The sequence below is a fragment of the Dromaius novaehollandiae genome, chromosome 11, assembly GCF_036370855.1.
Source record: "Dromaius novaehollandiae isolate bDroNov1 chromosome 11, bDroNov1.hap1, whole genome shotgun sequence".
Classification (NCBI taxonomy): Eukaryota; Metazoa; Chordata; class Aves; order Casuariiformes; family Dromaiidae; genus Dromaius; species Dromaius novaehollandiae.
The window spans coordinates 6,115,117-6,127,344 of record NC_088108.1 but is presented as its reverse complement, the minus strand read 5'-3'; the positions used below and the strand labels follow the sequence as shown (position 1 = coordinate 6,127,344).

At 51.1% G+C, this 12,228-nt stretch overlaps 1 protein-coding gene across 2 annotated transcripts in view; it reads left to right on the top strand.

The window, feature by feature from the left end:
• PAK3 (p21 (RAC1) activated kinase 3) overlaps window positions 1-12,228 on the top strand; it is a 148,839-nt gene that overhangs the window by 122,493 nt on the left and 14,118 nt on the right. For both annotated transcript variants that reach the window (XM_026100180.2, XM_064518130.1), the window contains exons 8-10: window positions 2,699-2,762; window positions 8,597-8,645; window positions 11,596-11,708. In XM_026100180.2, coding sequence (XP_025955965.1) covers window positions 2,699-2,762; window positions 8,597-8,645; window positions 11,596-11,708 — 226 coding nt within the window. The remainder of the gene's footprint in view (window positions 1-2,698; window positions 2,763-8,596; window positions 8,646-11,595; window positions 11,709-12,228) is intronic.

The following is a 12,228-nucleotide window of genomic DNA, read 5'->3' as shown; positions in this document are numbered from 1 at the left end:
GGAAGTAGAGCTGGAAATGCTGTGTCCTGTGCTCTGCCTCGTGCTAAGCAGCGTTCAGCATTGGTTCAGCTGCTCTGGCGTCAGTCAGGCTGCAAAGCATTGCTGTGGACCCTGACCCTGCGCAGGAGCAAAAGGCAGCGAAGCTCTTGCTGCCTGCGTTACTAGGTAGGGTTCAGAGGTGCAGCCTGGGTCAACAGCCGGTGCCTCTGTGCAGGATGAGGGAGCGGACTGGGACTTCGTGGGCAAAGAGCAGCAGGTCGTTCGCAGAGCAGCACGTCCCTATGGCAGTGGAGCTTTGCGTGCAGCAAGGTACTTTAGTGCATGAGGGCTCCCTGTTCCCTGTGTAAAGCAGCGTTATTCCCTCTAGACATGGCTAACGTGTGGGTAGGCCTCGCTGCCTTCTCCTAAAGCACAAGTAAGTTTTGCTCTTCTTGCAAGAAACCTTCTGGCTGGAGTGGGTAACCTGGCACTGAGATGCTGTGATCGAAATACCAATGCTCAGGCTCCACTGATTGCTGACTAATTCTGAAGAAAGAAAACATCGTTTACATTTGTGTGGCCTAGGTGCTATTTTCATTTTGCTTTTCACTTTGAACCGCCTTTTCCGTGCCACTAATGGGCAGTGCACAGGCATTTGGGCAGAAAGCAGTGGCTCTTGCTGTGGGTCAAGTGGACTGAGATCAGTGTCATTTCAGCCCCGTTCTCCCTGACTTTGGGCAAATCCTCCCTCAGCAGGCAGCATCCTTCTGTCTTTGAAGAGTTTTGCCACTAAGCAGCAACTATGACATTTGCATCTCAGTGCTAGCTAGTTCTCATCCCTTGACTAGAGGAAAATGCAGAAAGTTAACTGGCTTCTGAAAATGTTTTGTCTTTGGCTTGGACTCAAGACAGTACCGTTAGTATAATTCTCGCAGGTTGGGACGGCAGGGCAGGATCTCTTCAGGCTACTTGAGACTGTGTTGGCATCCTCAGCCAGCAAGCTCTTATGCTCCTGGCAGCAGCGGGTGCTGGCTGGTGTTCCCGGGGCACCGGGCGAGGGCAGCGGGTCCTGCCGAGCAGAGGAAACCACTTCCCCTGCAGCTCCCCATTAGCACCCTTGCCGTGGCCAGCAAAACTCTTCTAGCAGGGAGCGTACCAGATGGTGTCGATGCCTCTTCTTGCTGCGCCGGCGGGCAGGATTCCTGGCTGGGTGTCCCGTCAGATGCCCGTTTGGATGCTAAAAGCCCTCTGCTCCGGAGAAATGGCCCGGACAGAAGAGGGAAATGTGTTGGTTGATACTTACAGCAGGAGGCACGTCACATGGTTTTGATTTGGAAGCACTGGTGAATAAATAGGTGTGAGTTTGTATTTGTGATGTAGGAATACTGCCAGATCTCTCAAACAAAATGTGTGGTCACATGTTGGGAGTTTTTCCTCCTGAACTAATCTTCTCTAAGGATTTCAGTGATGTGCATTCTAAGCTAAGTCTTTAGAAGTCATTTGCATTGCCACTAAACCATCAGCTTTTGCTTCTCCTCGTTGTTTGTATTTTATCTAGGAAACTGCTGGACCAGAAAAAAACAATATTGTTTTTTAATTATTCCTTTGGATTTGTTTGAGTTTATCAGATTTTGGCTCTTTGGTTTCATACAGACTATCCTAATTACTGCTTTCCTTCCTTCCCGTTCAGACTGCCTACACCTCTTGAGTGGGCAAGAAACTGCCAAACTGTGCATGTTTTAATTTTAACCCTGAGAGGCCCATGCGCTCCAACCTCGCCTGGGGACCCGGCATGCCCCATGCCCTTGTGCAGAGGCTGTGCCGAAGGGGCCGGCCCGTTCCCCGGTGCTACAGCGACGAGCCGCCGGGAGATGGCAGCACCCCATCCAGGCTGGCCCGCACATCACGTCTCCGGCACTCAGGAGATTATCAGCATCTTATTTGTGCAGCAGTCTTTATAGCAGTCCTTCCTGAGGAGCAGTGCTGTTCTCGCTATCCATCACGGGTCCCTGGTGGTTGTGAGGATCAGCGTGTGGAGGCTGCAAGTCTCCTGCTGCTTGCTGATCCAAGGCAGGCTGGAGACAAGCGGCGTGGTTCTTCAAATGGCACAAGCAAGGTCTTCTTCATAACTTAGCCTCTGTAATGAATTGTAAGGGTCATAGTTCTTAAAACCCCATATTTACTTATTTTGATGTTAGCTGCTTTGCTTTAAAAAGGCAAAACCATTCTTTTGGTGAACTACTGAAAGGTTCGCAAGATCCCTTCCTGGAAACACCTTATATTCTTCCTGTTCTTTAAATTTCATCTGCTTATAAAAATTGATTCTAAAACCCAAGTTGCATGTAATCTTTGAAAGTGTTAAACCTCTTCTAGAATCACACAGAGTACTCATTCCTAAGGAAAAAAAATGGCTCTGTTATTCCAGCTCTTGTTAACATTTAAACAACAAACACTTGCGCTGGTATTCGTTCTTCATTCATATCTGTCTTCTGTGCATGTTTCTCCATGTTCTCAGTTTCCTGCCAGCCTCCAAACACACAGGTACTCTTCAAAGGACTGTAGAAAATCAGCCTTTGTGGACCACCAGCAATTGGGAGCTGCTGGTCTTATCAGCTGGCTGAACACAAACAGCTCAGAAGCCCAGAGAGGGTGGTGGGGTTTCTGGGTTTAGGTGGAATCTCCATTTTCAAGTGAGCATCTTTAATTTTGTTTCTTTCAGGAAGCATTGTCAGCGTGGGAGACCCTAAGAAGAAATACACTCGATTTGAAAAAATCGGCCAAGGGTAAGTCCAGTCATAGTTAGTTATGCAAAAACACAGGGCGGATACTTTGCTGGTTTAGCATCAAGTGTGAAATTAGGCAAGCTCCAACACATTCAGACGCTGGTTTAGATTCTCCTGTGCTCTCAGTATTGGTCAGTATTTTCACAGTGGCCAAAATGAATCATCAAAGACACCTTGCTGCTGTCAGTGCCTTGTCTGTCGAGTTTGCTAGCACGTGGAAGATCTACTGTGCCTCAAGTATGCGATACTTGTATGCTTATTTTAATAGAAGAAATCATTTTTATATGTCTCAGAATAATACAGCTGCACTAAAGAAAGGAGAAGAATCTTCTGCTTTGTTGCCTAAAAGAGCAACCTATCACCTGACAGATGCCAGGTAAATGACAGCTCAGAATACCACTTCTTTTAAAATATTTTGCTAAAGAAATTATTTCAGTGATCAGGGTTATAACAACATAGTTTATAAATTTAAACCGGAAGTTAATTATCTCTCTTTTCTAGCACAGGCAGTAAAAAATAATAATAAAAACCCCATACTAAATATCCAGTAATAAAGATAGTTTAGATACACAAAGTACTTGATGGGAAAATACATCTTCTGCCAGATAGTAGAACATGCTGGGATCCTGCAAGTTTTAGTAGTTTGCTGGAAATCACCTGCCAAAGTATTCCATTTTGAAACCCTACTTTACCTACTATAAATAGGATTGTTTTGAAATATTTTATATGTGAGGAGACAAGAACAAGGGAAATAACATCAAAATTAAATATTTGACTTGCATTTTAAATATTATCTGAGACTCCCTGCTCAGTCGAAGCTTCCTAGGCTGCGTTGTAATCCCAGGAAAGCTCACTCCGTTTGTGTAAGACCAGCATCATGCTGCTGTTGTGTGACAGAATACAGTTCACTGACGTTGGCAGGTATTTTTCTGTCTTAACTGTTTTGCCAGATTTGAGCTCAGGGTAGCATGTTGCTCACCTACAAATGATGTATACTGAAGAAGGCCAGACACGCTCATGCTCTTTCTCTGGTAGTCTTTGTAGGAGAGATATTTTATTTGACAGGGCACTTGTGGGAAGGTGATTCTGCGCTGTTCATCGTATAACTCTTTCTCAGACTCGAGCTTGTTTTCTACCCCAAGCTTTGGTTCTTATTGTCATTTATCAGTGGACACTTAAAGTTGTGCCAGTCTCTCATAAGATAAGTGTCAGCTGAAGAAGTGAGATTCAGAATAAACATGTGTGTGAAGCAGGTTATTGCTTTCACCATGAGAAAATGACCATCGTATCTGGCCTAAAAGGGCCTCTAAACTGATTTCCTTCAGCTCGTAGTACAGCCTGAAGATTGTGTGCCCATGTTACAGAGGAGTGAGTGTCCCAGTGTAACCAGCTCATGACTGTAATGCAGCCAGGTCGGCTTACGGAGCTGGGGGTCAGATCGTAGCGCACAAAAATCGTCTTGGGGCACACTGTATTGGGTGTCTTTTGGATGTGAGTTGCTGTTGCAGTGAACAGTTGAACGTGAGACTGTTAGACACCTTCATTTGGGTTTCAAACACAAGCAAAGCTCTTTGTTTTGTGTAAGACTTGCTCTGGCTTTTATTATCTAAATTACAGTAATTTTTCTTCTCACATGCCAGAACAGCAAGTGCGGTCACTAATGTACTTCAGATCAGTTCACCCCCCAGGACGTACGTGAGGAATGATGCCATTTAGGCTCCCGGTATAAGACTGTGGGGAAGGCTCATCTGTTGCAGGTCTTTGTCGTCACGTCTTCCCCGCCGGTGGCAGTGCAGAAGTCTGCAGAGAGGCATGCCCTCACGCCACGAGTTACCGTCTGACTGTTTCAGGGAAGTACTAGAATTTAGTCAACCAGGTCCGGATTTATTCCCTCTAACTGCAGACACCCGAGTGAGGTGCCTGTGTGAGGAACCCGGCTGTGGTTGGCTGTGGCCGTCTCTGCAGACGTGCCCCTCCGGAGGCCCGTCACGGCTGCAGAGGCCTCCCTCGGTGCACGCTCCTCGCGGGGTCTCAGCCGAGTGTCCAGAGCTGGAGAGCTGCTGCTTGACCTCCTAACGCGGAGGTTAAATAGTGGCGGCAGCTTTATCCGTGGGCAGGCGATGGCCCTGGGATTTGCTTGGGTAGCCACAGGCAACCTCATGGGGTCCCGCCGGGGACAGGGTGCCACGGGTAGAGCGAGGCGTCCACTCCGTGGCCCCACGTGGCTTCGCGGGGTGGCTCTGCTGCAGATTTCCGCAGCCCCGAGGGACGGCAGCCCCTGCAGAGGAAGGGTGGCATGTGCTCAGCAGGGCGACCCGTGCGGCCCTGCGAGGAGATAAATTCATGTTAATACAGCATGCTACTGTAATACCCGTACCACAGCCGCGGATAATTATTTACCATATCACTGTCTTGCCTAGTACCAATGATCATCCTGAAATCTCATGGAAACAATACTGGGAGTGTGAACAGTGTATTATCCTTGCAAAAGCAACCATCCTTCCAGGAGGCAAGGGAGGTGCTAGTAACCATTATTTTTAGAGTTAATTCAGGCCTCCAGAGTTAGAAAGATTATGGATTTGGGCTAAACTTCTTTAAAGTTACAAACGGATTGAAGCATATTCAAGCATATTAGACAGTATTGGGAGCAAGGAAGTAAAGAAAAAGTTTATTACTGCTGGGGTTGTGACTTTGCAGTTACACAGTGAGTGCTGCTTACACTAAATGTGGAAAAATTGCTTATCCGTATCACTGGCTGCCTGTGATACGTGTTCCTTGCCTTTAGCATTTTACGCAGTAGGGGGTACAGGTGGCACGTGGGGATAGGTTTGGAAGATAGCAGAGCCAGAAGAGAGTCTCTGTCCACACCTTCACCTCCAAAATAGAGATAGTGCCAGTATGTGTCAAATATTTGTCACTCTTGGTGACGGTACTGCCCTACCTTCAATAGTGCCAGTAAGAAAATATCATCTGGTCATGGCAAGTACTTGGTTTCAAAATATGGATAGATAGGAGCTGATAAAATAAGAATTACTGGCAATTCCTGCACAGAACAAAGTAGAAAAAAGTCGGAAACATCTTTGGCCTCTCATTAACTAATGTGAGATATGAAACAGTACAGTAAGGCTGCAAAGCTCAGAAGTTTCCAAAAATTGCCAATCTAGAAAAGGAGATTTAGGAGCCCTGATTTACCCGTTATGAGAGTACGTTATGGGTGAGCCCGACTGCAGGAACCCTTCGTGCGCTGTGCTAGGAGGGCTGCAAAAGGCGTATCACAAACCCCACTGTCTGCTGCCAGCTGTCAAATCACTTTGCAAGAATGGTAGAGGGTTCCTCGATGGAGCCGCAATCGCTGTAATCACGCGGCCCTAAGCACTGGGCTTTCACAGACAGAAAACCAGTAAGAGGCTCTGTTCTGGCTGGGTTTCTTAGGCACACGGAGGTGCGGCGTGCGGGGCCTTTCTCAGCCGCAAGAAAGAACTGCTCTGCTGAGAAACTGTGCCTTGTGTGACCTGAAGGGTTCAGGGTGCCACGAGAAACAGTTTGCACTACCCCTGCATGGTGCTTTGGGGGACTTTTCCATCACTCAACTGCTAAAAAATAGGAAGTCTAACAAAATACTGCACAGTCTGGCGCTTAAGGAAAAAAATGTGTAAAAACAGTCGCTTCATTTTTTTCCAGCGTATGGCTAGGGCAGCAGCTTAGTTTTGTAGCTGCGCTGGAAGTCTTGTTTGACTGTGGAGACATCCCAGCTCCATCCATATAGCTCACGCGCCGGGCCGCGGGGATGGGCGCGATGACGGCTGCCGCGTGCCGATACGCCACGGGGCCCCTGGCTGGGGCTAGCGCCTGCCTGCGAGGTGGACAGGAGGAGCCAGGGCTGCTGGGAGAAGTGCAGGTAGAGAGTGACTTCATAGCGAAGGAGAAGGGAATCGTCCAGGCAGTGACACCTCATTGCTCCATCCGGTGGGCGAAGCCGATGAACAGCGTGGTGGTTGCACGGCTGCTTAGCAGTGACCAGGAGGCAGCGGGTCTGGGCTGAAGAACGGGTCAGCCAGAGTGCTGAGTCTCGTTTGTAATTTGTCTCCAGTTTAGGACTGAAAATGCTGCTGACCCCGGAGGAAACTTAGTTAACTAGTGCTTGATAAAGAGGCTGTGCTGGCTCAAGCAGTGCTTAGCTCCTGCTAGAAAGATAAATTAATGTGGAGACATGAGCAGCCTGGGTTTAGCTTTTTTTTTTTAACTTGTGCTGCACTGCATCACAGTGACACAGATCTAATTGCAGGCTCTGGTACTCGCCTAACTGCATTAAAACCAAGATATTACAGAAGAGTTTAAAAGTTAGATACAGATCAGAAATTATAGCTGCTTAGAAATAAAAGTCCCTAACGCAGAATCACAAAGCCCTTGCAATTAATTAACAGCTTTACTTAAATTACTCACCTTTATCTAAACTCATCACAGATGGCCCAGAGCATACCAAAAAGCGTCCTAATTTCAGTTGCTGTTTTTAAATAAACCCTGACAGGACTTTGCTCAGGAGGGACAGCACATGTTAGCAACTCTGAATAAATGGTGTTGGCTTTTTATGAAAGCAAATTGGATTAATCTCAACAATTAGTCATAGGAAAATGCATTTGCATTTATATTAAAAGAATACATAGCGTGCCCAGTGATAACATTGTTCTCAACACAGGCGCACAGTCTCCGGTGCCTGTTGAATTAAAACACTTTGGAAATATTTCAGCCTGCAGGTAAACAGAAACAAGCGGGGTGATCATGTAAAACTGAGCAAACGAACCAATTTGGGTGTTTTCGCTCCGTGCAACACTTGCTCGATGAGCGTTCCCGCTTTCCCCACTTCCTGCCCCGGCTCTCCGTTTCCCGGGGCTCGTTATTCGCGCGCCTTAGGTGATGGCAGCGTAAACCCGTGGTTTTCTTCGGGAAGAGAAACCCCGGCAGGGTTAGCGAGCCCGCTGGGGCCCCTTGCTTTCCAGCCCGGAGGCGCTGCCGCTGGCCGTCGCCTTTCCAGCCCTTTGCAGCGTTGCGGGGAGAAACCTCCGCCAGGGAGTGGCGGCCGGCAGGCGAAGCCCTGCGCTGTCGAGCCGGCGCATGAGCGTTGCCTCCTCTTCTGCAGCTGGCGCAGAAACCAAGCCCCGAGTCCTGCACATGTCCGCTGTCCCCAAAGCAAGCGGCTGCCGGGCGGCTGTGGCCGCTCAGGGGAGCCTGGGCTCCCTGGGTGTTTCGCGTCATTCCCGGTTTCTGCGTGGAGCAGCGTCACGTGCCTCAACGTGTGGCCGGGCAGGGTGGCTGGAGAAGGCCGGGCCTAGCCCCTTCCTTCGAAGGGCTCTTACGTGTGTTTGGGATTCCCAGGATGGCTATGTGATGTTGGCTGAATCTTGCCAAATCCAAGTAAGAGGCCTGAGAAGGTACAGCGAGGGGCGGCGAGGCTGCGTGTTGCGTTTCCTCGAGAGAGAAAAAGAAACAAGCAAAACTGAAGAAAATGAAAAAAATTATATATATAACATTTTCCAATTTTTTGTCGGCAAAAAAAGAAAAATAGTAGAAACCCCTTTTCTCTTAGCTTTGAGCTAGAATAATTGAGAGTGTGCACGTGAGACCTGCGTGGGCCCTTTGTGGGTGTGCTGGGCGCCGGGGTTTTCCCTGGGGTGCCATCCCGCGCGCGGCGGAGGGCCGGGGGCCCGGTGCGGCTGTGGCCGGCCGGCGCGAACGAGTGCCCCTGGAAAGGCCGCAGGCAGCCGAGGCCGTCTGAGCCAGCTTTCGCAAAGGGGCTGGGCTGCTTCTCACTTCTTGCTGCTGTTTTTTTTCCCCAGGGCGTCGGGTACTGTTTACACAGCAATAGACATCGCCACGGGACAGGAGGTAAGTGCCAGCGGCCCTGCGCGCGCCGCGCTGGGCTGTGCGTTCGGTGCTCTCCCCCCGCGCTGGGCCGTGCGTTCGGTGCTCTCCCCCCGCGCTGGGCCGTGCGTTCGGTGCTCTCCCCCCGCGCTGGGCCGTGCGTTCGGTGCTCTCCCCCCGCGCTGGGCTGTGCGTTCGGTGCTCTCCCCCCGCGCTGGCCTGTGCGTTCGGTGCTCTCCCCCCGCGCTGGGCTGTGCCTTCGGTGCTCTCCCGCCGCGCTGGGCCGTGCGTTCGGTGCTCTCCCCCCGCGCTGGGCTGTGCGTTCGGTGCTCTCCCCCCGCGCTGGGCCGTGCGTTCGGTGCTCTCCCCCCGCGCTGGGCCGTGCGTTCGGTCCTCTCCCTCCGCGCTGGGCTGTGCGTTCGGTGCTCTCCCCCCGCGCTGGGCCGTGCCTTCGGTGCTCTCCCCCCGCGCTGGGCTGTGCGTTCGGTGCTCTCCCCCCGCGCTGGGCCGTGCCTTCGGTGCTCTCCCCCCGCGCTGGGCCGTGCGTTCGGTGCTCTCCCGCCGCGCTGGGCTGTGCGTTCGGTGCTCTCCCCCCGCGCTGGGCTGTGCCTTCGGTGCTCTCCCCCCGCGCTGGCCTGTGCGTTCGGTGCTCTCCCCCCGCGCTGGGCCGTGCGTTCGGTGCTCTCCCCCCGCGCTGGGCCGTGCCTTCGGTGCTCTCCCGCCGCGCTGGGCTGTGCGTTCGGTGCTCTCCCCCCGCGCTGGGCTGTGCCTTCGGTGCTCTCCCCCCGCGCTGGGCCGTGCGTTCGGTCCTCTCCCCCCGCGCTGGGCTGTGCGTTCGGTGCTCTCCCCCCGCGCTGGCCTGTGCGTTCGGTGCTCTCCCCCCGCGCTGGGCTGTGCGTTCGGTGCTCTCCCCCCGCGCTGGGCTGTGCGTTCGGTGCTCTCCCCCCGCGCTGGCCTGTGCGTTCGGTGCTCTCCCCCCGCGCTGGGCTGTGCGTTCGGTGCTCTCCCCCCGCGCTGGGCTGTGCGTTCGGTGCTCTCCCCCCGCGCTGGGCCGTGCCTTCGGTGCTCTCCCCCCGCGCTGGGCCGTGCGTTCGGTGCTCTCCCCCCGCGCTGGGCTGTGCCTTCGGTGCTCTCCCCCCGCGCTGGGCCGTGCCTTCGGTGCTCTCCCGCCGCGCTGGGCCGTGCGTTCGGTGCTCTCCCCCCGCGCTGGGCTGTGCGTTCGGTGCTCTCCCCCCGCGCTGGGCCGTGCCTTCGGTGCTCTCCCCCCGCGCTGGGCCGTGCGTTCGGTGCTCTCCCCCCGCGCTGGGCTGTGCGTTCGGTGCTCTCCCCCCGCGCTGGGCCGTGCCTTCGGTGCTCTCCCCCCGCGCGCGCCGCCGTGGTTCTCCCGGGTCGCCGGCAGGCGTTCAGCGCAGAGGCAGCTCTCCCCTCCCTCAGCGTGGGCTGGCGGCAGCCTGCGAAACCATCGTGCTGCCTGTGCCTTTCCGCTGAGAGCTCAGCAAGGGCCGTGCGGTTGTGCACCTCGGTGGCCGAACACCAGCGGTGGCTGTGGGCTTACTTTTAAGGCCAATTGCAGCGTTTTTTTGGCCTACACTTTCTCCAGAACCGGTCTGTGCCCTCCGCAGCATTGCTGGTCCCAGCCCGCTGCCCTCTGGTGCCGTCCCTCAGCGTGTATTTTAGTGGAGAGGGATCTGTAAATAAATCTCAGCAAGCCTGATAAGAGCTATATAATTTTTATTGCCAGTGTAAAGGTATTGGTTTAGAAATCGTTGTATCTGCTCTTCCCCAGCGTGGATAAAGATGCGCTCTTATGGAGCATGTTTGTCTGAGTATAGTTCAGCTGTGTAAATGTACAGCACAGAAGCTGTCCGTGGACCTGGCCGTAGACTGATTAGCAATACAAATTGCTGAACCTAGAGACCGTCATCACTACAGGCCTCGGGAGAAACCTAGGGCTTGTCGCAGCTTCCCGTGTCGGTACGGGGGATAGCTGCGTTACGCTGATTGTTGCTGGACAAACTTTATCCTTATTAAGAACTACTACCAGGAATGCAAGGAGGGAAGCAGCAGCCTTCGGAGAAGGGCACGCTAACTCTGATTTAATTGCTGCATTTATTAGTGCAACAGCTAGCTGATGGAGGCTGTCGTCGTTCAGTCCCAATTTATCTTAATCACTAATTCGGGATAGTAATACTATTTTTAGCATTTTTTTTTCTATAGTGTGTTTCATCTTCGAAGTATAATGTAACTACTAGTTAAGGACAAATCGTGTTTAGGAAGTAATTTTGTGTTTTAGTCATATTGAAGCTGGTTGGCACAGGCACCCTGCCCGGGGCCCTGGACCTGCCCCGAAAATACGGCAGAGGGGATCATGTGTTAACTCAGGAAGTCGTTGCAAGTATCAGCTCTGCTAACAGAGCCTTACTAGAGCTGCAAAGCCGAAACGCCAGACCTTGGGAAGTCCCGAGATCGTGCGTAACCCCTTAGCACAGCTTTTTGCACGTGATGGGCATACGCCTTTTCTTTCAGTTATGCAATCGAGTCCAGAGTAATGGAGTTGCTCAAATAGTCATCAAAATCACCTAATTGCTGCAATGTTACCAGCTGTTTTTGTTTTTATTCACGGTAACAAAATCACTTGCTGCTTGCAAAACCTGAATGGGTAATGGCCGTAGTAATAAACTATGGCCATTTTGGAAGGATGTAGGTACGCAGAGCGGTGTTAGAGATTTCTGGTTGGTATTTTACAGAGCAGTTTTACAAATTTTACAAGGCAAGCTGTATATGGCCGTGTATCCTGTAACTAGCACCCAAGCAAGCAGAAAAATGAGGTTGTAAGGCAAGTTACTGAGCTCTGGTGCCGAATAGCCCGGCAGTTTGGCCCAGCTCTGATACGGCGTTCCCAAACCGCTTACTGCTTGCGCTGATCTGGGGCAATCCGGGCTGGTCGAGGTAGTAATTTTCAATGTCGTTTTAGGTGGCCATAAAGCAAATGAATCTCCAACAACAGCCCAAAAAGGAATTAATTATTAATGAAATCCTGGTCATGAGGGAAAATAAGAACCCCAATATTGTTAACTATTTAGACAGGTAAGTGGTGCTGGTGTTAACGTCTGAAAGTCCATTTATGTACTGCGGGCCAAAGGTTCGGAAGAACGATGAGCCTTTGGGCTCTGGTGGGAAATAACCTGTTTATTTTTGATATGTACATATAAACTTATACGCACATACATATATGTACACATATCCACACATATATTGGAGGAGGTTGTTCTTCATCTTCATTAATTTTTCTTGCATATGCAGTTCAAAGACTGTTTTTGAAAATCTGGATCGGCCATATCTTACTAAAACAACTGTCTGTGACTCCGCTATCTCCAAGACTTTTTTAGCTGGACATATTTTCTGTGTATTCTGATAAATGCTGATAAATCATCATAGAAATTATTTCCCTTGGAATATTCCCATTATTTTCCACTGCTGTGGATGCCAGGAAGACAAGGTTCTTGTTTCCAGACACACATAATTTACCAGTTTTTAAATTGTTTTCTGAGTGCACTTCATGTAAGGTTTTTCAAACTATTGGCCAATTTCTGCCCTCAGTAGTACA